Raw genomic sequence first — 25,844 nt, 5'->3', positions numbered from 1 at the left:
TGGTGTGATTTTCATGGCAACCTAGGCAAACAACCCAAGACCCACACAGTACAAGGAAGAGATTAGAGGCATTTGTCTTTGGTTTAGTTACAAATTCAAGAATCACAAGCCACGTGTTCCACTAATTTATGCTTTGAAAAAGAACGAGAAGAAGACCAAGTGAGAGAGGACCCACATTTCAAAATTTTCAAGTACCTCCGGCTTTTCTCCTCCCCAATTCCCGGTAAGTTCCTAGAACTTCTCTCCTTTTTTCCTTGATTTCGCGTATCAAATATTTAAAATACTGTCCGCCCCGCAACCTGCGGGTCAAACCGCCGGGACCTGCCAACAATACCCTACCCGCTTTTGAAAAATCAGTATGATTATAATACGATTTCATTCTTGCCTTAAAACATTATATAAATAGTCAAGTCTAATTTTCACTTTTAGAACATATCCCAACTTCTAATTTTCACTCCATATCATCTGGTGCTTCCATGTTTATCTCTATTTCTATATAAATAGTCATATCAAAGTATCCACCAGCTCAGACTCCCAACTCCATGACCAGCTTATATGTTTTAACAACATTGCTTCATTCTCTCCAATGGTGCTAGTCTGCGAAGGTCAGCCTCAGACCCACACCCTAATATCTCGCATACCCCCAATTCTAACACCCTTCTGGAGTCCATTACTATATGAACCTTGAACCTCACTGAACTAGTCATCATCAACATCTATTTGCACAAATCCTTAGGAAAGGGAAAAAGAAAAAAAGCCAGAATTGGAATATGATGAGATTAAAATAATGTAGGGCATCTTCTACATTGAAACAATCACTTTGACCTGATATCATATGAGATGGCTGGGTACAAGAAGCAAAATCTTATTTCATGTCTCCACAAATGCACTTCACGAAACAACGAAGACACCAGCCTGCAGATGGCAAATGACAACAGTCAGAGAGATGCAATGAGGACTGCTTAAACTTAATACACTTGTAAATGTGTGCTCCCAAAATGATAGCAGCAAATGCATGTTATTACATCTCTCACTATAAATTTGTCCGAAGAATTTAATGGTGGCATCAACCATTCTGACAAAAAGATTGACTGACTTTGATATTTGCTACTAGCAGGATCATCATCTGCGATGCGGCAAAATAAAAATAATTTTAAATGCATAATATAGATAGTCAATAATTAGCTATTATTATCTAAACTAAGTAAAGGAACATTAGGCTACAGTTTCCCACAAGAAGAAAAGTCCTAACCTGCTGCTCGTACAAGTATCCTGTGAGTAACAAAAGACTGCAACAACCCAAAAAATTATGAGCTATAGGAAATTAGAATAGTGAATGACTATCATGCTTTCAGGAATAAAGCTTGTAAACATAACAGAAACTTGTGCAGAGCTGAACACTTCAAGACTGCCAATATTGAAACAACAAAATAATCCCTCACATCATGTCTAATATTTCAAGACTACATATCCCATCCAGGTAAAAAGACCTGACAAATTTCATAAACAAGAGCACCCATATGGGAAAACAGTCTTAAGCATCAATATTGTCAATCAGTAGCAAAGTCGTAATTATACAAGCCCTTCACTTGTAAAGTGACCTTTTCAAGAACCAGCATTCAGAAAACTGATAGAATCACTGACATTTGCTTGTTAATATTTTACTTCACAAGTACCAATATGTACTCCTATCTTTTAAACATAAAAAAAAAAAAGGAAAAAAAAGGCCCAAATAAAAGCTTACATCAAACATAAGAACAGAATCATTCATGTAATAATTAATTATATATGAGATTGACATGATATTCGCTACTAGTAAAGTAATCAATAATAAAATGACAAAGTTAAATATATAAATCAATGTCTAATTCATAAAAACAAACCATTGATGACAACACACCTGCCAGACCAAAGGCATAAATTCACGATATGAAAGTTTCTGAGGACCACCTGTTACAGTTCTTAAATTTGAGGGATCATTTGAAGACAATTTCATGGAAGTCCTGTACAAAGAGTTATGGTTTGTTAAATCCACAACTGAACATAACGTAAATGCAGGAAAAAAAAAATGCCACCTTACATCTATGTGACCAGCTCAAAACTTCAACTTTCATGACACAGCACAAATCATTATATTAAAGTCATCTGCAGCAGGCTTTTGAAGGATGCAAATAAAGATCAACAGAGTGCAGAATGGAAAACAGTAATTTTTCTTTATCAACAATGAAATCACTTTTCAAAATCATAGAAGTAAGAAAAAAAAAGGTGTTTTTTTTTCTTCCATAGAAATAACAATTTCTGAAAAGCAAAGAGGGGAGGAGATGCCCCTGAAAGATGGAAGATATAGATAAAAGAGGAAAAATAAAATATGAGAAACACTTAGATTGACCTAGAGAAACACAGACAAAAGCATCTTTTCTGGTATTAATGTCAATCACAATCATCTTGCAACACTTCTGATTTACCCTTCTCCTAACTAGACCTTCCTTTTTGTAGGAGAAGAGCTTTTGGGACCATGTTTTATGGAGTACCTTTAGAAGACAAGATGAATGTAAGGAAGCTAATCCTTCCTGAGGAGGAAGAATAGCACATATTCAATCTAGTTTGGCTCATGCCCCACACATTTACCTCAACCAGAAATAGACAGAGTTTGGAGTTTTCATGTAAAACCCGGTCTGTCTCTTATTTATTTTTCTGCATTGCATCTTGTTGCTTTGGCTTACTCTTTGAACATGATAATTAATTAAATGGGATTAATTCAAAAAACTCAAACAAAAGAAAAAAAAAAAAAAAATCAAGAAATACGTATTCACACCCCCCCCCCCCCCCCCCCCCCCCCCCCTTCTAGGTCTATTCACTCTACCATAGGTGCTTTTCAGTCCTTTCTTAGAGATGACTTCAAATACTGCCATATCCTATGGCCATCCGCCAAGGAGTGACAAGAAAATGTGAATTGGCAATCAACAGTGACAAGATAACTAATGTCAGCATCTACAGATATAGATACGCAAATATTCACTTTATTAAAAAAAAAAAAAAAAAAAAAGACAGAAATCAAACAATATTATATTTTACTCAAATGACAATGGGGTATTGCATTGGACACACACCATTAGCAACAGACCCAACAAGAAATTAACACAAAAATATTATCCACAGCCCACTCTACCCGATTTTTTAATCTTAAGAATTTTTTGTCAGGAATGTTAATGCTTACCCCAGAAATAAATTCACTTATGCTGAGAACTTAACATGTGCACATCAAGAGATGGAGGATTCAAGTTCCTTAACTTAAAAAAGTAATAAATATGAATCATCAAACTTCTTGACTGAATGAGGACTCACCTCTTGACTTCATTTGTTGAGTATGTGTCCCCTAAAATGGTAGCTTTTGTAGCAAGTACAAGCATGGGATGCACAAGAAGCAGCTTTCTGATCTCCTCAACTACAGTTTCTGATATACTTTGAAGGGAGAGTCTTTTCCTACACACCAAAGAAATTAAGAACCTGTATATAAGATTCATCCTGGAAGTTGAAAATTTTATAAATTTACTTTTTGTCAACAAATTTAGAAAGTTTTCTATCAGCAAATCTATAAATTTATAATATGGCTAGAGTTAACTATTGTTTATCAATGTACATGAATAGACAAGCATATGTAATTAATATTTGGATTAGCACATAAATGAGTGAAATGGTGTATGCATTAAGCATTCGCAAAACCAGAATTTATGATGAATAAATTGCAACTATGGTCAAGAAGGATTTATTGTTTTGTTCAGTAACAACCTTGAATTTACTGCCAGCCAAATTATATTCATGGCAAAAATTGCACCCCACCTCCTCCAACCTAAAAAACCAACAACGACAACAAAAGGGAAAATAAAAAGGATAAAAACACAAGGATGAAAAAAAATTTTCCCACACAAACTTCAAATGGAATGCACACAACCAAGCAATCCCAAGAATCAATATAACCTCACTTGGAGACTTCTGACAAGTTGTACCAAGATAACCTATTTGAACCAAGTATATTGACGATGAAAGGAAAAGATAATAACAATATGACCACCTTTACAAGAATATATATTAATCCATGCAATAGATGCATTCTAGGTCAATAAAATACAAACTAGTTTGTGCTGCTGCCTTACCAAGAGTGGGCAATCTAATGCAGTTCATGACAAAATCAACTATCAAGAGAATGAATAGTGCCAAGGACTTGTGTGGCTGGTGATGAAACCTTGCTATTAGTCAGGATGATTTTGGCTCACACTAGTGTGGGTGGTGCTGAAACATCTCTATCTCTTTTCTTTTCATTTTTTTTCTTTTTTCTTTTTTTTTTTGGAAGGGTGGGGGGAGGTTTAAGAACAGATCATCCTTTTTGTATCCTTTTTCCTGTTACTCTTCAATTAAGCATACGTTTCTTATTGGCAAGAAAAAAAAAATGATGTTGGTCTTTAGCAAAAATAAGGCATCAAACCCACAAATTGTATAAAAAAATTAAATAATTAAGAGTTTGTTTGGATACACTTCCTATTTTTTGTTTTTAAAAATAGGAACTTCTATATCAAATGTTGAAACTCTAATACAAAAAGTATAAATGTCTCTTATGCCCTTAAAAATTACTTTCAAAAATTTTAAAATTTGAGGTACTAAAAAATTTTTAATGCCTCAATTTTTTTAATTAGTTTTTAAAAACTACTACATTTTCAATGTAAGTCTCTAAAAATTCTTGTACTCTATACAGAAGTTACCACTATTTTCTATTTTTAAAAATAGAAACAGGAAGTGTATCCACATGGTTACTAAATTAATTAAACAACAACAAGAAGAAAGCAGAAACAAGATAAAAGGACAAAACAATAATCACCTAACAATAACACTTCAAAGGCTTGTATCATACTCAACTCTGAATAAATTTCCAGCATAAGAATTGTAAATTGAGAAACAAAATAGCTGGGAAATTGCCATAGAATGTTAGCAAACTATAGACTTATTGAAAAACTAGAACTCAAGATGACCCTACTGAATCAATTACCTGCTATTACTCTCTAGATGCAGAGATGTTGAGGTACGATCTACCCAATAAAATGCTCCAATGCTGGTAAAGAACGGAAATGCAAATTCAGATTATAATGATTAAATCAGATCAGTATCCCTTCAATTGATTGATTCCAATGGCACTAAAACCTTCACCCACCAACTGTGCAATAAAATCTACAGGCTGTAGATTTGAGGGAGATGTTAAGGTTCTTTATGTTCTGTTCATAAAAAGCATCATGACATGAAAATACCATTAAAGGTTCTTTCAAAAGAAAAAAAAGAAACACAAACTGTTCTCCATCATATGATGCTTCAGAGAAAACAAGCAACAAGAAGATGAGCATTTAATTTGCCTTGATCTTGTAAACAATCTTTTACAGGAAGAATGCAATAAGTGCCTAACAGGAATTAAGAGGGTTTTCAATAAATTCTGGCCCTTCTATAGGCAAATGGAAGGAATACTTAGCTTAGAAATCCCTCAGGTTATCATTCTCATTAGAAATCTCACCCGGTTACATTTATCCTTAGTCAACTAAAAGGGAAATCCATCATCATTGATATATATATCCAGATCTGTGGACCATAGCATATCATATACAAAGGGAAGTTTTCCTCCTATCATCAATTGTTTCTTTACGTTATCTCAGTTCCAAAAAGAGAAAGGGTTTACTTATACTTAGAAGATAAGAAAATATCTTTACATATCTAAATAAATCAACTAATTGGCAGCCCTTTTATTCAGTGCAACTTTTCACTTCATCTACCAGACATTTTTCAATTGTAGTTGCTTTATAAAAAGAAAAGAAAAAAAAAATCTGTTTTAATGTGAGCAGTTTATTCAAACTAACAGAATGCTTCCATGTAAAATTATACTCATCCTCATACTGATAAACTAACCAATTGTACCAATGGTACAGTTAATCCATTGCAAAGACTGAAAAACTGAGGACAACCAAATATCATGTAAGCATTATTAACATGATCAAGCCTACATATAATATTCCAAACTCTAAAGCATACCTGTCAATCATAAGGAAATGAGCAGTAACACCATGTGTTTCTCTTGCTCTTTGAAGTCGATAGCGTAATGTCTGCAATCCAGAAGAATAAAACAATAAAACAAAATATATAACATTTTTAATTACCTAAATTAGCATCAATTCAAGCATTGGTAGATGCAACACAGATCACCCTAATTTGGCAGTGAAATAAAAAAGGGTTGTCCTCTGAGTCCTTTTATTTATTAAAATTGGAAGTTGAGATTGGCTTGATTTAAGAGATATGATTGATTTTATTCCAGGCATATAAATCTTATTAAAATATTTTAGCTTCTCTTTTAAGTGGATGAATTGCCACTGAGAATTTGCAGCTTTGAAACTCTTGCTTGAGGGTGTGATTGCCTTCTTCCCAGAGTTTGATTGTTTAGAAAACCCTAGTTGTGGTTTCCAAGGTTTCTTCCTTAAAACCTTTTTATTAACAAACACCCAAAAACCCAAATTCCCATCATAGTGTTGAATTCCAACAATCCAGCACCAATAATATTTTTTACTCCCCTGAAGAGAGTACTACAACAGCAACTAGGTGTAATTACATAAGACAAATTGATATGTACTAATCTATTGTAGACGTAAATGATGTATGACTACATATGGGAGAATGTTTTGATGATGGATTATCATTTGAATAAGAAAAAGCTTGATTGTAGAGCTTCACTCTATTTGTTTCAATCATCCTCCCAAACATCCCCTCAACTATGTGATTTTGGTTTCTTCCATTTTTCTTGTATCTATTTCATTTTTCCTCATAACTATTATGGTTAAAAACTCAAGGGAAAACTCACACTACATGGATAAAATTAATATGAGAAAATTTATATCACTCGAAAATGGGCAAATTTAAAATTTTCTTGTTTTTTAAAATAATAATTATCCGTAGTGTAATTTAAAGGAGTTCCTCACCTTGAGAGTGGCAAGAAATTCAAAAGTATCATAACAACGGATGTACAAGAACCGTCTCATGCATGCTGCAAATAGTTCCTCATCATAACCAATATTTGGCTCCTCTGTACCAAAGCCCCAAGGATCATCATTTTGTTCCCAATTTACTTTATTGCCAGATCCTAGACAATTGAATGAAACTTTAACACACTAACAGAATTATTTTCTCTAGTGTGTACAAACACAACAGTTGATATCTCTAGTATTGTTATCTGATAACACCAAATGACAATAGTGCAAACATGAAAAGCATTTTTAGTGATCCTTTGTCCATCAAGCAGGTGGAATGAAAACATTAAAAATCACTATAATGCAGACAAGATTTAAGTCAAGAAGTTCACCATATCATAACTGCATGACAAATTGAAGAAAAACTGCATAGATTGTTGCAAAATAAAATCAAGATAAATCAAATTCTCTTAAATGCCAGTATTCTTAGAAGAATGTAACCTGATTGAAAGTAGTTTGCAATGAATTCAGAATAAATAAACATAAACAAGAAAAGTTAGTGCTAGAGGATTTTAACCTGCTAAGGACAACAAAAAAGTTGATCAACTTTTGTGGTCACAGATTTTACATTTTCCCACTCATTATGATGTACAAGAAGAATATATAAAGCAAAAATAAAGCATTATATCATAGTTACGATGGATTTGGATGAGCATTTTCCAAATGTCTTCCAGACCTATAAGCTTAGTTGGGGGGTTGTATAAAATCCTAGATAAGGTGTTGGCTAACCATCTCAAGGAGGTGGTGGGTAAGGTGGTTTCAATGTTCCAACAAGCTTTCGTGGAGCGTAGGCAAATTAGGCAAATTTTACATGTAGCCCTCATTGCAAGTAGGCCTTAGATTCAAAGGCTAAAGAGTTAACATCAGTTGGGTCATTTGCAAGATAGACATCAAAAAGGCATATGATCATGTAAACTTGGACTTCTTGCCAACAATTCTAGAGAAAATGGACTTCGGTCATAAATGGGTGAGATGGATCAAATGGTGCATTTCTACGGAAAAATTCTCTATCCTAGTCAATGGGGTTCTATCTGATTCTTTCTAGAGCTCCAAGGGTTTGAGGTGGAGAGACCCTCTTTCCCCTTATCTCTTCCTTTAGGCCATGGAGGCCCTCAGTCAGATTCTGAAAACTGACAAGGGGGCTTCTTCTTGGGTTTCAAAGAGGGAGGTTGAGGTGGGGCGGGGGTGAAATTATCCCATTTGTTGTTTGCTAATAATACCCTAATATTTTGCAATGCTAACAAGGAGCATTAAAGTATCTACGATGAGCTCTTATGTTGTTCGAGGTGATTTCAACCTAAGGGTAAATTTGGAGAAAGGTAAGCCTATCCCAGTAGAGGAAACAACATATGTGGAGGACCTTACCTCCATGTTGGGAGGCAAAGTCAGAAGCCTAACTTCTACACACTTAGGCCTACCTTTGGGTGCACCTCACAAATCAATAAGGGTAGCCTACCTTCTACACACTTAGAATTGCCTTTGGGTGCACCTCACAAATCAACAAGGGTATGGGACTCAATGGAGGAGAGTTTCAGAGAAAGTTAGCCTTGTAGGAGAGATAATAGCTTTCAAAAGGAAGGGGACTCATTGTGATCAAAAGTACACTATCAAGTATGTTGATATACTTCATGTCTCTTTTCACCATTCCTAATTGGGCCACCATTTGCTTAGACAAAAGGGATGGGGGGCTTGGCATCAAAAAGCTCCATACTCTTAACAATGCTTTTCTAAGTAAATGGAGTTGGAGATTCACATTTGAGAGAGAGTCCCTATGGAAACAGCTTATAACTAGAAGGCATGGGTCAAAAGAAGGAATAGCTATAGGGTGGGCTATAGAGGGCCATAAAAAATGGCTGGGAAATATTTAAAAGTAGACTCATTTAATTGTGGGTAATGGTAGATGAATAGAATTCTAGAAAGATATCTAGTGAGGTGATATCTCTTTGGAAGAGGTTTTCTTATTGCTTTTTTTCAAACCCACTAACAAAGAATCTTGCCAAACCCACTAACAAAGAATCTTGGATAGTAGATTTGTGAGAGCTCGAGAAGGGAGGCTATGGAGCCCCCATTTCCATAGATAACCTTGTGATTGTGAATCGAGAGTGAAAATCTTTTTTTTTAAAACTGCATCCTTTCTCAATTAGAAGGGATGTGGAAAACAATTTAAGTTAGAAGGAAACAAAGACGGGTAAGTTCTTTGTTAAATCTTTCTATGCATCCTTAACCCAGGGAAGTAATGAGCCCTTCCCTGCAAGATCATTTGGAATCCTTAGGTGCCAATGAAGGTGGGTTTCTTCTCTTAGGAAACTGTTTAGGGAAGCATCTTAACTCTTGACTAGCTTAGTTGGAGGGTTTGAACTTTTCGAACAAATGCTACATGTGTAAAGGGGGTGGAGAGTCAGTTGATCACTTGCCTCACTACCCCATAGCACAAATCTTGTGGTAGTTAGCTTTCTCTTTGTTTAGAGTGGCCTGGGTAATGCACTATTCCGATAAAGGCAACCTTCTGAGTTTGGATGGTTCTTTATGGGAAAGAAGAGAAAGAAAGCATGAGATCTTTTAAAGGCGTAAAGCAGTCGAAACAAGAGCTTAAAACTTCCTTTATGCATAACTTCATGAATTGAGCTAGATTAGACTATATATAGATGATGATGCTTCTTCAATGGTAGGCTTTGTAGACTAGCTAAGCTTGAAGTAAGGAAAGGAAAGTTGTTTTTTGTTTTCCATTTTCCTTTTTGTTTACCTATTTTGGCGATCTTTGTATGCATCATTTATACCTTGCAGTGCCTTTTTCTAATACTTTCATTATAATATTTGCTTTGTTTGCTTATAAAAATAATAATAATAATTTTCGAACATCTTCCATTGCATTCTACCTAGATCAGTTTTGGATCTGTGGAAAAATTGAGAAGAAAATCTCATACATTCTAAATAGAATACTCATCTAGTTATATACAAAAAGGACAAGCCATAGGAGTGTTATAGAAAACTAAAATGACCCTAAACCAAATCCCTATAAATCAATAAACTAAATCCATATAAATCAGGGACTAAATCCCCAAAAAACAGGGATTACATTATCTCCCAGATTTAAACCTATTTACATAAAATACAAAGTTAAAACCCCTTAAGAAATGTGTTTCTCCACACTCCCCCTCAAGCTAGTGAGTTATATCATGCACTGCTAGCTTGCTAATTATGCTTGAAACACAATAATGTTTGTAATGCAAAAATAATGGAAATAACTAAAATAGGAAACTAGAAATAGAAAATTCAGGTAATTGGAAACTAGGAAAACAAAGATGATGAAGCCAAATCTTGTCCTTCTTTGAGATGGAGCTTTTGGTTAAGTATGACAAGGGAAATTTGTTCTCAGTCCTATTTTGATCACCCAATACATCAAGATAGTAAAGCTCGTTTTTTTCTTTAACAAGTCCAATCGTCTTCCCCGAACTCTGGTCTTGAAAAACACAATGAGAAGGGTAAAAGACTACACAACAATTCATATCTTTGACGATCCAATGTATGGACACAAGATTAGTTGAAAGTTTTGGAACATGAAGGACATTATCTAAGGTAAGAGACAAATTTATATGAATTTTTCCTTGACCGGCAATCGAAGAGCCATCTACTATGGAAATTTTCTTGTTACTTAGACAAGGTGAGTAGGAACAGAATTTCAAAGCGGAGTCGGTCATATGGTCCATGGCTCCTGAATCAATGACCCAAGAATCTGAAAGAGGCGAGTCTAAGACATTAAATGCATGAGAAACAGAGTATTTACCTGAAAGTGATAAGGAGCAAGCACCAAAGGGTTTTTCAAATGATCTAAACAATCTTTTCAGCCTCTCAATATCCTCCTTGAACTCTCCATGTGTTGGGGTCTCATTCTCATCATTTAGCAGATTGATGTTGGTGAGATTTGTCTGCCCTTGAACTTTTTGTTGTTGTTCACCATTAGGTCTCCATCCCCTATTATTGTTGTTGAAGTTTGGTGGCCTTTCGTGCAACTTCCAGCACATATCCTTAGAGCCCGTTTGGTAATGATTTTAGAAAGTGTTTCTAACATTTTTAATACTTGAAAATTTTCATTATTTAAGTATTTGAAATGTTAGAAACGTTTTTTAGAACCACTACCAAACGCACTCTTAGTGTGCCCAGGTTTCTTGCAGTTATTACACCACCTGGATGAATCTGGTCGTTTGTTTGCAACATTGGACTGATTTTCTACAACATTCTTCATATTCCAGCGTTTGACAGCACAGCTGAGCTTTTACTGTAGGTGTTTCATTCATCATTACACCTCTTCTTCCTTTCTCTGCTCGAATTATGGAAATAGTTTCATTTATAGATGGTAGGTCCTCTTTTCCTAAGACCTGAACTCAGACTTGATCAAACTCTAGATTTAGACCAACAAGGAATTCGAAAATTCTTTCTTTCTCAACAAATCTTTTCAATATGGCAGCATCCTGACTATCCTTCATTTGAATGAATTGATAATAATTCATCTCTTGACACAAATATTTCAGGAGATTGGCATATTCAATCACCAAACGCTCACCTTCTTTGGTGGCTGAAATCTTCATCTTTATCTCAAATATTTGTGCTGCACCCCGTAACTTTCAGTAAGTCTGTCTCACTGCCTCCCAAATTTCTTTAGCTGTGGACAAAAACATGAAAGTGCTACTAATCTCAGGTAGTATTGAATTCCAAAGCCATGACATAATCATGGAATCTTCCTCATCCCAAATCTGGAATTTGGGATCACTTTGCTCTGGTCCCATACACAACAAGTGACTTTCCTTTCCCCTTCAAGAATGTCTTCACAACTTGTGACCTACAAATAATTCTTCCCATTCAACCTGTATGTGGCGTGAATGTTTTGAAGCTCCCCATTGAACTGACTTGGCAGCCCTTCAGTTGGTTGTACTGCAGGAACATTGGTGGCTTCGGAGGATCACATGTCTTTCTTTGTTATGGATTGTGTGAAGAGAGAGGAAAACTAGGACTTTTTAGGACACTTGGAAGACGCCGGTGATGATGTGGAATTTACTTGATTTCCTTGTTTCTTTTTGGGCTTATTGTACAAACGTTTTTAAACCCTACCCTTTGAGTGTAATTCAACTTAGTTGGCTTTCGATTTGTACACCTTAGGGCTGGGTCTACAGGGTCAGGAGCTGTTACACTTGTATAGGTTTTTTGTACTTTTTGTATAGCCCCATTGTAAAGTGGAGGTTTTCTCAGTTCTTTTATCAGGTTTGTATTTCTTGAGGAGGATTTCTCATCCTTCTCATGTTCTTTTTATTCTCAATTAATACATATGTTTGTTTCTGATCAAAAAAAAAAAAATGTTGGTGGCTTCGGATGTCTTAGACATGGTGGATGTTTTCTTTTTCTTCTAAATTGAAGAAAGAGCAAAGAACTAGAAACTCTGATTGAATAAGGGGCAGAGAACCAGAACTTGACTATAGAAGAATACTAGGTCTTAAGAAGAAAACCAGGTTGACAAAGGGCAAAAGAATGTGAATTCTGAGAGCCTAAGGCTCTGATACCATGTGGAAAAATTGAGAAGAAAATCTCATACATTCTAAATAGAATACTCATCTGGTTATATAAAAAAGGACAAGCCATAGGAGTATTATAGAAAACTAAAACTACCCTAAACCAAATCACCATAAATCAGTAAACTAAATCCCTATAAATCAGGGATTAAATCCCAAAAAATCAAAGATTACATTATCTACCAAATTTAAACCTATTTACATAAAATATAAAGTCAAAACTCCTTAAGAAACGTGTTTCTCCACATGGGCCACACCCTGATTTTGTTTGATAGTGGTGATTTATGGAGGGGAAAATGTATGTTCAGAGTTGAAGTCATAAGGTTAAAAGAAAAGGGGTTATCAAGTGATAAAGAATTGATAGTTTAATTATGGTTAAGAAGACAACCACTCAAGGAAGGCCTTAAAAAGAACAATGAAAGTGACTCAGGGTATAGCAGCAAAAAAAAAAAAAAAAAAAGCAAGAGTTATTCCAACTAGAAAAGATGGGAAAAAATGCAACATGGAAAAGGACAAGGAAAAAGAAAGGGGTTTGTCAAAAGTGGAGGTGTCATGTGAAGGAAGTCTTTGGATTGGCCAAAATGAAGGTTTTGGCATCAGAAACCAGGGATGAATTTTGAAAGGATGGGGGTTCTAAATACAAAGTTCTTTAGCAAGTGTGGAATGCTCATTATAGACAACCTTACTAGGATATTGAGGACAATGAGAATGAACATGAGGGAAGATATGTGAAATAGATTAGTTCACTACTTCATCAACCTTTTTCAAATACCATTGGAAAATAGGTTGGACAGTATGGAATTCCAGTCTACTAGCTTGATTGAGAATGGTGGCTTGAAGGAGAATTTGGGGAGGAGGCTATGAAGGCTCCAAAAGGAAAATGAAGATAAGGCTCCAAGCCTAGACCAGTTCAAAATGGCAATCTAGCAACATAATTGAATGTGGTTAAAAGCAGGTACTGAGAGAGCAAAACTCATTTCATGATATCAGAGAGTCCAAGAAAAGCTTGAATGCAACTTTCATTACTCTTGTTCCAAGGAGAGGGGGAATTGAGGATCTTAAGGACTTTATACAGATAGGCTTTGTGGATGGAATTTATAAACTATTATGTCCTAGCCCAGAGATTGAAAAGAGGTGATCAATACGTTATTGTGTGAAGCATAAAATATCTTGGCCAAAAACAAGAAAATCCTTGATGCAATATTGATTGCAATTTGCAAATGTCACGTGCAAACTCCAAAGTGTGTGAATGTACCCCATGTTAGACATGATATGACAAGGGTTTGGGTGAGGACTAAGAATGTGTGCCTAACATGCCTATTGGTCAGACCATTTACCCAACAGATCAAAAAAAGGAAGAAGAAGAAACAAAGTTCCTTCAGTTACCTTAGACACCTGTAATCCATTTGTTTGTTGCATGAATACAAGTCAAATACCCACATCAAACTTTTCAAATTAGAGATATACTTCAATTTGGCCCAGGTTATAGAACGAGGAAAAAAAATGATTATTTAGTGGTGTTCCCATGTCCTAAGATCTAGGCACCAAAAGAATCTGATGCCTAAACAGATAAACGCTCAACAAATATACTGAAGTGATACCTCCAGTTGGCCCCAAGGAACCAGACTAATCCCCTCCCCACGTGGAGGACAAGGGATCTCAGAAAAACCACCTAGCCCTAGAATCTGGTCCTCCCACTGGTCTACCTGATTACAAAAGTAACAGTTTATAAGATTTTGAAGTGCTCAATCAATAAGCCCACTGATTCAAGTAGCACTTCTTTCTCCTACGCTCATCTAGTCCCCTTACTGGGTGTCCTCTTAACACTTAAGAAAGACTCCCTCAAGGAACCATCACCTTGTTAGAATATTTCAAAATATGTCTTATATTATACAAAAAATAGAAAAGAAAAATGCCTTCTTCTCATATCCCTGGCATTTTAGTTTTATTTGTTTTGAAGTTCAGGCTATTTACAAGCAATGCAAATCCTATAAACCAGAAAACTTTAGAAAAAAATGCCTTCTCGTATACCCTTTTTTTCCAATTGTCCTATTTGCACTCATAAAGTTACTGGTAGGGTGGCAAATTTATCTTAAAGAAACCGTCATTTTGTTAGAGCCTTGAATCCAGAATTTTTTCTTTATTTATCTATACATGTTACTTTACAGTATTATTTCTTCCAATACATCTTTTCGCTGTTAAAGGCCATGTGTGGCACTCCAAGCGTCTCTACCATTGAACCCTAAGCCCCAAACCCTAGTTTCTCTTTGTTTACCAATCTTACCCATTAAACCAGCCTCAAACACCACCATTGGCACTAACTCCACCAAATAAGGACTCTAAACCAATCAGATCCAAACCCATAGAGACATCACTTGTATTTGCCATAGCTCTTAGATGTGGCAACTACATCAACAGGCATAAATCCAACAAGAACTCCGTAACAGCTCCAAAACATTTGTGTCACCATAAATGAGCAGGTAAGCAGCAAGGCTATCAGCATTTACCTTCTCAGGCTGACCCTACAACTAGCCAACAACACCAACATTCAAGAAACAAAGGTTCTCCTGTATTATGCCTCATCCGCTACTGTAGATCCTTTGAATGAATACAATAAAATAATACCAAGAGGGCATAAAAGTTTGAGAAAAACAAGTTTTTGAAAAATAATGTTATCTTCACATAGCAAATGAGTTAGATACAAATAACCAGGAAATTCATAAGCCTGTAATTCAAATAAATGAGATACAAAATACAATTGAGAAAGATATATTTTGATGTACATAAGGGATACAGCTTACCACTAGTTTCCATGAGCCTATGCTTTAATGACTGTGAAAGGCATAAAATGTCAAAGCAACAATCCAAGTCAATGAACATCACTAAATGCTCCAAGCCCCCATAATGCACGCCACGCCACTCTTTAGGAAGAATGCAATATACTGCAGCCTACATGTAACAGAATACAGAACACATTTGCATTGGCAATATACTAAAGGTCATCAAATACAATTTTCTTTTATAAACTGCAGCCTACATGTAACAGGATGAAGAACATATTTGCATCAGCAATATGATGAGGGTCATCACATACTCTTTTTTTTAATGATGTGGAAACCCACTAGCCTCATTTCGCATGGAAAACCATGGATTCATGACCCCTCCCCTAAGAACCATGTATTAGGTAAACCCAGAACTCAAACCTAAGAGCTCGAGTTTTAGTTATTTTCCACAATCAATTGAAATTTGAAGCATTGCCTACCACCCTTTCTTTCTTCATCAACTCTTTACCATGATAAGGTAGGTTCTCAAGATCTCTTGAACTTGGTTCAATTTTGTGCCAAGCAAAAACAAAACTTCAAAAAACTTCCCAATGTTGTAAAAGAAGTTGATGGTTTTCGAAATAATTATGTGTCATCGATAAGCTTCATGACAGTTGCTTCCTAAACTCTTCTTGTAAACTATCTTATAGAATAATTAGATTCTGAATCCCCTATATTCAAAAGTAATTTCATCAATTCTTTTTTTTTTTTTGATAAGTAAGCACAGAATATATTGATAAGAGGCCAAAAAGCCACACGTATACAGGGGGTATACAAATTAGCTAAGCCTCACCACCAAAAAGACAACAAAAAACCCACCAGCCCTTAAGTGGAGGCTATCCACTCCAACGAGCCTATAAGAGACAGCGACCTTTCTCCACTATACATTCTTGCCCAACACCATAAATTACAGACAAAAGAATTTTTAAGTTTCTGAATATCTATCATCCCTCCCCTAAAAGCAAGCCTATTTCTTTCCTTCCAAAGGGTCCAAAAAATGTACAACGGTATAGACTTCCATATCTTTTTCCTTTTTTTCCCTACAAAAGGGCCCCTCCAGCTTAATAAGACCTCCTTTACAGTTTCTGGAAAGACCCACTGAACACCAACCAAAGCACATATCATATCCCACAGGACTTTTGCCACTATACAATGAATGAGGATGTGATTTACAGTTTCCTCTTCGCAGCCACACAAGAAGCACCGATTAGGGAGGTGCCACCCTCTTTTCTGAAGCCTATCAAGCGTAAGCACCTTGCCCCAAGTAGCTTCCCAAGCAAAAAACATAATTTTTGTTGGGACTTTATCCACCCAAATGTTGTTCTTCGGAAAATTATTAGCCACGGTATTTACCACCAAGTTGTAGGCTTCTTTTACTTTAAACTGTCCGTTTCTCCCCCCTTTCCAAAAAACAGCATCCTCTTCTAACGTAGGATTGTACCCCCTCAAAGTATGAAGCATATTACCTACCATCTCCAACTCCCAATCATTGAAACCCCTCACAAATCTTAAATCCCAATCTCCTTGGCCCACATTCTGATCCCACATTTCTTCTACTGTGCCATTCCTATTAGCAGTCATCCCATAAAGGTGAGGAAACCTTTGGGACAGCACTGTACAACCGCACCAAGGATCATTCCAAAAACTGATTTTGGAACCATTCCCCATATTAAACGCCATATTTTCCCAACACCAATCTTTTTCCTTCATAATTTCCTTCCAAACCCCTACCCCAAACGTCCCATTAGCCTTTTTGGTCATCCAACCAAGTCCCTCTTGCCCGTATTTCGCCAAAAGCACTTGTTTCCACAAATTTTCCTTTTCACAAGCAAACCTCCAAATCCATTTTCCCAACAAAGCTTTATTTAGCGGGGTTAGCTTCCTTAGGCTAAGCCCCCCTTTTTCCTTCTCCGTACACACAACCTCCCAATTAACAAGGTGCACTTTCCTTTCCAAGTTTTCTCCTCCCCAAAGAAAATCTCTTTCATCAATTCTTATTATATCATAGGATTCTTCATGTTTGCCACCAATCATGAATGTTTTGCCTTGAACAAGAAGAAAGGAATTTTAGGAATGACTAGGTTTGATAGGGAAGTGAAAAAATTGGAATGGTCGATTAATTATGAAGGAGAAAGCAGGAAGAAAGGTTCGGATAGAAGAAAAGGGGATAGAGCTCTGTGCTTTAAATGAAGATTAAAATTTTATCTTGGAATGTCCGAGGGGTGAATGACAGAAATAAGAGGAGTTTAATAAAGGCCTTAATCAGCTCACAAAAAGTGGACTTGGTATACCTGCAGGAGACTAAAATGTCACAGATGTCTTTAGGGGTGGTGAGAAGTCTTGGAATGGGGAGATTTTTAGAATGGGGAGTTCTGAATGCACGGGGTACAGCTGGAGGGGTGCTGGTTTTTGGGAATAATAGAGTGTTGGAGCTGGTAGGGATGGAGGTGGATCTCTTCTCCATTTCCTATCGGTTCAAGAACTGTGAAGATGGCTTTAGTTGGATTTTCTCAGGAGTGTATGGCCCTACCTTGAAAAGATATAGAGAATTGTTTTGGGAAGAGCTAGGGGCCATCCGCGGGCTCTGGAGCAATCCTTGGTGTATCGGAGGAGACTTCAATTTGATTAGATTTCCGAATGAGAGTAGAAGAGGGGGGGGAGGTTGTCTTCTTCAATGAGAAGATTTTCAGAAGTGATTGATGATCTGGACTTGAGGGATCTCCCTCTTCAAGGGGGTCCATTCACCTTGAGCGGAGGGTTGAACAATCAAGCTATGTCCAGGCTAAATCGTTTCTTGGTGTCGGAGGACTGGAAGGGTCACTTTAAGGGGGCAGTGTAGTGTACTCTTCCTAGGCCTGTGTCCAACCACTTCCCCATCCTATTGGATGGGGGAGGGGTTAGAAGAGGTCCTGTCCCTTTCCCATTTGAAAATATGTGGCTTAAGGAGGAGGATTTTAAGGACCTATTGAAGGGGTGGTGGCAAAGTCTAAGTTTCAATGGATCTTTTTGTTTCATCCTTGCTGAGAAGTTGAAGGCTTTGAAGGCTATCTTAAAGTCTTGGAACAAGGATGTTTTTAGGCAGGTGGGAGTCAATAAGAAATTGGCCTTGGGCAAGGTGGATTTCTAGGATGGTCAAGAGAAGCTTCGCCCCTTATCATTGGAGGAACTGGAAGCTAGAAAGGAAGCAAAGGGGGACTTCGAAAAATGGGCTCTAATGGAGGAGGTTTTTTGGAGACAAAAATCAAGAGAAGTATGGCTGAGGGAGGGTGATAGAAATACAGGTTTTTTTTCATAAAATGGCTAATTCCCATAGAAGGAGAAACTGCCTGTCCAAGATTAAAATAGACGGAGTATGGTTAACAGAGGAGCAAGAGATAAAGAGGGGTGTGGTTGGAGCTTTTAAGGACCTGTTGACTGACCCGGGGGGCTGGCACCCATCTATGGAAGGTTTGGACTTTAATAGAATTGGAGATGAGGAAGCAGCTAGACTGGAGAAGGTATTTTCAGAGGATGAGGTCTTCCTAGCTCTCTCAGATCTGAACGGGGACAAGGCTCCGGGTCCAGATGGTTTCCCCCTTAGTTTCTAGCAATTTTGTTGGGATTTTGTCAAAGAAAAAGTTATGGGTTTTTTGTTAGAATTCCACGAGCATGGCAAATTCGTTAGGAGCCTGAATTCGACCTTCTTGGTCCTAATCCCAAAAAAAGCAGGCGTTGAGGACCTTAGAGACTTCAGACCGATCAGTTTGGTGGGAGGATTGTATAAACTGTTGGCAAAAATGTTAGCTAACAGGCTTAAGAAGGTAGTGGGCAAAGTGGTGTCTTCAGCTCAAAACGCCTTTGTTGAAGGAAGACAGATTCTCGATGCTGCCCTTATTGCCAATGAGGCAATAGATTCTTTATTGAAACGAAACAAGAGTGGGGTGTTATGTAAATTGGACTTAGAGAAGGCATACGATCACATAAACTGGAATTTTTGTTGTTTGTATAGCAAAGAATGGGATTTGGGGAGAAGTGGACCGGGTGGATCTCCTGGTGCATCTCTACAGCAACGTTTTCAGTCTTGGTCAATGGCACTCCGGAAGGCTACTTCAACAGTTCAAGGGGGTTGCGTCAGGGGGACCCCCTATCCCCTTATCTTTTTGTGATCGGAATGAAGGCCCTTAGTAGGCTCATCCATAGAGCAGTGGGGGGAGGGTTCCTTTCAGGCTATAGAGTCAATGGAAGGGGTGGGGATGGGGCCTTGGTCTCTCATTTGTTGTTTGCCGACGACACTTTAGTGTTTTGTGAAGCTTCCGAAGATCAGATGGTTTACTTAAGCTGGTTGTTGATGTGGTTTGAAGCCATATCAGGTTTGAGAATCAATTTGGACAAAAGCGAAATTTTGCCGGTTGGTAGAATGGAGAATTTGGAGACTTTGGCTCTCGAGGATGGCTGTAAAGTGGGCAGGCTACCTTCTTCTTATTTGGGGATTCCTTAGGGGGCGAACCACAAGTCTGTGGCCATTTGGGATGGGGTGGAAGAGAGATTTCGGAAAAGGCTGGCCTTGTGGAAAAGGCAATTTATTTCCAAAGGAGGGAGAATCACTCTAATTCGTAGTACATTGTCAAGTATGCCCATATATTTGATGTCTTTACTTCGAATGCCAAGAGTAGTTAGTCTGAGGTTGGAAAAAATTCAAAGGGATTTCTTGTGGGGAGGGGGTGCTTTGGAGAGGAAGCCTCACCTAGTTAATTGGGATACCGTTTGTTTGGACAAAAGGAAGGGGGGCTTGGGAGTTAGACGTCTATCTACTCTCAATAGGGCCCTTCTTTGCAAGTGGAATTGGCGTTTTGCGAATGAAAGGGAGAATTTTTGGAGGCATGTCATTAGTAGGAAGTTTGGGGAGGAAGAAGGGGGTTGGGTTACTAGAGAAGTTAGGGAGAGTTATGGAGTAGGATTTTGGAAGGAAATAAGGAAGGAAGGTGCCCTTGTACAAAATAAAGTCGTTTTTTCAGTGGGGAATGGTAGAAGGGTAAAATTTTGGAAAGATAAATGGTGTGGGAACCTCGCCTTCTGCAATTCTTTTCCCTCCTTGTATGCTTTTGCCTCCTCTAAGGAGGCTTGGGTAAAGGAGTTTTGGGATTCATCGGGAGAGGAAGGGGTTTGGAGTCCTAGATTCTCTAGGCCCTTCAATGATTGGGAGGTGGAGGAGGTGGAGAGGCTTCTTTTGACAATCCGGGTGTAAGGCTTATTCCTCTTGTGGAAGATAGAATGTTGTGGAAAGTGACTTCGAATGGGATTTTTTCAGTTAAATCCCTCTATAATGATCTATCTTCAAGAAGTGCTGGTCTTTTCCCTCATGGTTTGATCTGGAGCCCTAGTGTGCCTTCCAAAGTGAGCTTTTTCACTTAGGAGGCTTCTTGGGGTAAGGTGCTTACTATGGATCAGCTTAAAAAGAGGGGGCGGGCTCTTGCTAATAGATGTTTCCTTTGCTGTGAGGAAGAGGATTCTATTGATCATATTCTTATACATTGCTCCAGGGCAAGAGTTTTATGGGAGTTATTGTTCGCCCTTTTTGGAGTGTTTTGGGTCCTCCCGTTTTCGGTTAGAGATACCCTTATTGAATGGAGGGGCTTTATGTTGGGCAAGAAACGTAGAAAGGTGTGGAAGGCAGCCCCATTGTGCCTTTTTTGGGCGGTTTGGATGGAAAGAAATAGGATTGCCTTTGATAATGAGGATTTTTCGGTTCATAGGTTGAAAAATTCTTTTGTTTGTAATCTTTGGTTGTGGACAAAGTCGGTTGTAAATGAAGGTCCTCTTCCTTTACTTAGTTTTTTTTATTGGCTAGGCGCTAGATGAGGGATGGTTTTGTATCTTCTCTTCTTTTGTTTGTGCCATAAGGTGCCTTTTGTATACTCCCTGTATGCTTTTGGGTTTTCCTCAAGGTGCCCTTTTCTAATATATTTCTACTTTTGCCTATCAAAAAAAAAATGAATGTTTTGCCTTGAAAAGTCGAGCAACGGTTCTTCTGAAGGCTTTACAACTTATTTGAGCTCTCTTATAGGTTGTTCTATGATGGGTTCAATCACATCTTGCATTCTAAATTCATCATTGATAATTTCTTCCTTCTTACTAGTAACTTCGGATTGCCTCTTAATGGGAACATTTGATGGTTTTTTTGTGTTCAAGGATGCTAAATTTTCTTTTGATTGTTGTGATGGAATTTCCTTCATTCAACAGAGGATCTTTTTACGCCCATTACGCACAAGCGTATGTGTTCTCACATCCATCATGTTAGGCCCTTCCATAAAAAAGTCACAGTCTTTCGAGCACAATATCGGTAACTTTCATTAGCAAAATATCACATCATACTGATATCTCAAAATTATTACTAAAATTAAATGTCACTAGACAACAAGAACTCACCAAAATAGATATGTTATTTACCCATGCTATTCGATAAGATTTGGATGCTCTTCTCTCTTTAGATTAAGCTTCTCAACAAGGTCCTCTTAAGATAAGTTGGAACTGCTACCTCCATTAATAATCATAGCACATAGTTTCCTTTGACGAGCAACATGAGTTCAAAAGATGCTAGTACATCATCAATCCTCCTCTTCATTTAGCCTTGGTACGTTCACCAATGGTTGCATAAAAAAGTCATAACTTTCAACCATGGGCTAATGTAGGACAACCCTAAGATGGTTTCATACTATCAAATAGGTGGGGTAGGGTTTTTATTTTTTTTTAGGGTTTAAGGAGAGGAACAGGGGATAAAGTTTATGGTGGAAAAAAATAAAATAAAAAATATAGAGAAAGAAGATAAGGAGAAACCTTAGAGTGGCACTAAGGCCTTCCAAGAGTCTCACCTAGAAGAAAATCAATGAAATCTAACCATTGAAAACTACAAAGTATGCAAGAAAATATAATATTATCAATCATCAATCCATTACTTTGATTTACATCAATTAGCCTTTTTTTTTTTTTTTTTGATAAACAAGGAACCTTCCATGGTCAAGCCTTTAGGACTCTCCATGGGAACCCAAACCTCGGAGTGTTAACCGCGTCAGTAACAACCAACATCAGGTAAATCAGGGTATTTAAATAGTGGTAGGATTCAAACTTAGGACCATGCACCTCTACCACACATCCTAGTATTCGCCCTAACCAACTAGGTCACCTTGGCGGGCTTTACATCAATTAGTTTTATTTATAGGTTTCTCTAAAAATTCTAAAGTATACTAGGATTCTAATAACCTATTATGACTCTAATTCTAATTCTCCTACAACTTAATTAATTACTCTTAATTTGACTCCAATAAATACTAATCCTAATTTAATTGCAAGTAGTACTAATCCCAATTTAATGCCAACCAATACTAATTCTCTTTCTTAATGTATATCTTGGAAATTCATTCTCATCAATTCGTTATAACTTTTTGCATAACTAGGGTATAATTCAAACATTTCCAAACCAAACAAAAGCAATCCAATATTCAAAAACTATACTCCAATAAAAATTTAAAAAAAAAAAAACTACCTCACCATCACTCGGTCAAACATCTCTTTTCCTGTGAGTGTGGTTAGTCAATTTCTACAGTCATCATGTGACAACCATTGGGATGCTATGATCCGTATTCTTCGATATATTAAAGGAACACCAAGCCAAGGTATGTTGTATGAAGACAAGGGTCATACCCAAATTGTTGGTTACACAAATGCAGACTGGGCTGGTTCACCCTCAGATAGGCATTCCACCTCAGGGTATTGTGTTTTTATTGGAGGTAACTTAATATCCTGAAAGAGTAAGAAACAAGATGTAGTGGCCAGATCAAGCGCCGAAGCTGAGTATCGAGCTATGGCTTTGGCAACATGAACTATATATGGTTGAGGCAGCTCCTTCAGGAATTGAGATTTGGAAAAGATGAACAGATAAAGTTAGTATGTGACAATCAGGCCGCATTACATATTGCATCTAATCTAGTCTTTCATGAAAGGACCAAGCATATTGAAGTTGATTGTCACTTCATTAGAGAGAAGATCACATCAAGGTGTGTTGCTACAAGTTTTGTTAATTCAAATGATCAACTAGCAGACATCTTCACTAAATCTCTCAGAGGTCCTAGGATTAAATACATTTGTACCAAGCTTGGTGCATATGACATATATGCTCCAGCTTGAGAGGGAGTGTTGAATATAATGTATTTATAGTGTACAATCTTTCTTTCCTTTCTTAATATAGGTCACAAATATGGTAGTTAGTTCAACCTAGCCTTGTATATATATTTCTCTATTGTAAGAAGTTAATCATATGAATGAGAATTAAGGTTTTCTCTCTCTCTCTTTCAACACCAACTAATACTAATTCTCTTTCTTAATGTATATCTTGGAAATTCATTATCATCAATTCGTTATAACTTTTTGCACAACTAGGGTATAAATCAAACATTTCCAAACCAAACAAAAGCAATCCACGGTTCAAAAATTATACTCCAATAAAAATTTAAAAAAAAAAAAAACTAGAAAGATAAATTTTGGATTTGAGAAATGATGTTTTGTAGTTTTTTGGTAACCAAAATCAAATGATCCAACATGCAACATCAACAGTTCAATTTACATTTTTTTTTTTATAGGCCAAAAACCAATTCACACATTCAACAGAAAAAATCAAGTAAATCTTAAGCATAAAAAATGTACAAACTCTTTAATTATCTTCATCAAATATTTCATATTCCTTCATTTTTTTAAACCAAGAAAAAATATAACTTCCTTCTCATGTTTCCCTCTTCCGCTACGCCACAACAACAACAACCAAATCAATAAATAAAATAATAAAAAACCCAAGTAAATGTTGGATTTCAAAAATGAGGGTTCAATCAAAATTTTAGGTTTCGGTGGGGGGAAAAAACCATATGATTAAAACATTAGTAAATCAAACAAAAGCAACCTAATTAACAATTCAATTGACATATACACAACGAAAATAACAATGCAAAAATGAGTTATCCCACTGCACGAAATGCAACGCCGCGTAAATTTTTGCAAAATCAAGGGCAAAATGCGAACATTTACCAACCAAACGAGAGCAACCCAATATTAAAAAAATCCATTCAAAGACACAACAACAGTAACCAAAATCAAATAAATTCCAGATTTGAAAAATGAGAGTTTGTAGGTACCTGAATCAAAATCTGGGTCTTGGCGGAGGGGGAAGGGCCGGCGATCTCGACGACGTTGCCGAGGCGGAGAGGAACTCTGTGGAGAGGAGGGAGGAGCATCAATGACCGCTCTGCTGAAACCCTAGACAGCATTTCCTTGGCGCTCTCGTCCGTACAAATCCAACCTCTCGCCGCCATTTTTTCGCTCTGCTTTTCCCTCCCTTTTGCCTAACTCCCAAAACCGCTTCTTCAACGTCTCCTATCTGAAGGGGTGTCACATGGCCGCGCCGGCCCACTTAAAAATCGTGCTGGGCTGGATCGGCCCATGTAAACAAAATAGGTGGCCCGGCACAGGCCATAGGCCCGCGGACCAATCGTGCCGTGCCTGCCAACCGTGGCAATGGGACGTGCTTGCGGCTCATGGCTCATGGGCCAGTCATTTGTTAAAATTTTTAATTTAAATTTTTAAGTCATTTTATCTTTTCTTTTTTTTTTTACTTTAAAAACCTCTAATAATTGTATTTTTCATTTTTTTATATTTCTATTTATCAAGTTTATTATATAATTGTTGAGAGAGATGTTATAGATATTTGACATATAATAAAAGGAAAAAAGAAAAAGGTAAAAAGTGATATTTGAAATGGTCAAGTGGACTAGCATGATGGTATGATGGGTCATCTCCTTAGCCCTAACACCGTCCACTCCTTTGGCTCATGTTGGTCTTACCCGACAGTAATTGGGTCATATCAGTCTAGTCCGACCTTTTAATTTATCAAGCCACAGGTCAAAATGTGTATCCTAACCCATTAAACAACTCTATATGTGTAGCTAAAATGGGAAACTTTTTTTTAAAATGTAAATAAATTTTTTGTCAAAGATGTTTCTTTGAATAACAGTGTGTACTTATAAAAATGGTTATTTGATTAAAAGGTTTAAAATAATAAACCTATTTGTAAAACTAATCCTTTCACTAAAAGACAAAAAAATGACTCATACGTAACAAAGATGCCCTTTGTTTTACTCCCTCCTATGTTCTATTCTCCTTTATTTTTTTGGCACCTCTTTGGTTTTTGGGAAAGTCATAATTCTCTTTAATAGTCAGCATTACAACAAATATTTTTATTGTAATATATTCTTAATAGTTATATTGTAAAATTAATTATTTCAAAATTTATGAAATTTTTATAATAAATAATATAATAACTTTATATTTTTAATTATTTGAATGAAATAATAATTTGTAAAATTATTATATTATTTATATTTATTATT

The 25,844-nt window shown here is 36.8% G+C and overlaps 1 protein-coding gene across 8 annotated transcripts; it reads right to left on the bottom strand.

Moving 5' to 3' along the window:
• On the bottom strand, positions 1-24,789 carry LOC117917422 (DNA repair protein XRCC2 homolog). Of its 8 annotated transcripts, XR_004651688.1 has the most exons (11): positions 24,594-24,789; positions 15,415-15,562; positions 7,005-7,165; positions 6,067-6,137; positions 5,042-5,104; positions 3,346-3,483; positions 1,901-2,003; positions 1,253-1,289; positions 1,026-1,126; positions 826-915; positions 382-731 (listed from the first exon to the last, which is right to left on the bottom strand). XR_004651688.1 is itself a non-coding variant. In XM_034833693.1 (10 exons), the coding sequence occupies exons 1-10, from the start codon at positions 24,768-24,770 to the stop codon at positions 96-98; spliced, it is 1,227 nt and encodes a 408-aa protein (XP_034689584.1). In that variant the 5' UTR covers positions 24,771-24,789; the 3' UTR covers positions 1-95. The 8 variants fall into 8 exon arrangements, 7 of the variants coding, with proteins under 7 accessions (XP_034689584.1, XP_034689585.1, XP_034689587.1 ...); XM_034833693.1 differs by lacking the exons at positions 382-731; positions 826-915 and adding an exon at positions 1-275 and having other exon boundaries at positions 978-1,126; XM_034833694.1 differs by lacking the exons at positions 382-731; positions 826-915 and adding an exon at positions 1-275 and having other exon boundaries at positions 978-1,126; positions 7,005-7,108.
• Positions 24,790-25,844: the final 1,055 nt, after the last annotated feature.

Source organism: Vitis riparia, chromosome 7 (assembly GCF_004353265.1).
Source record: "Vitis riparia cultivar Riparia Gloire de Montpellier isolate 1030 chromosome 7, EGFV_Vit.rip_1.0, whole genome shotgun sequence".
Classification (NCBI taxonomy): domain Eukaryota; kingdom Viridiplantae; phylum Streptophyta; class Magnoliopsida; order Vitales; family Vitaceae; genus Vitis; species Vitis riparia.
This window is presented reverse-complemented; position numbering and strand designations above follow the sequence as displayed.

What these genes read in the sequence shown, in the direction of transcription:
- LOC117917422 (XM_034833693.1), bottom strand. Translation starts at nt 24,770, where the DNA reads ATGGCGGCGAGAGGTTGGATTTGTACGGACGAGAGCGCCAAGGAAATG. An exon ending in AGACCCAGATTTTGATTCAG is followed by an intron (nt 15,563 to 24,593) that starts GTACCTACAAAC and finishes TGTTACATGTAG; the next exon opens with GCTGCAGTATATTGCATTCT. An exon ending in CATTTCCTTATGATTGACAG is followed by an intron (nt 5,105 to 6,066) that starts GTATGCTTTAGA and finishes GTTCTTTACCAG; the next exon opens with CATTGGAGCATTTTATTGGG.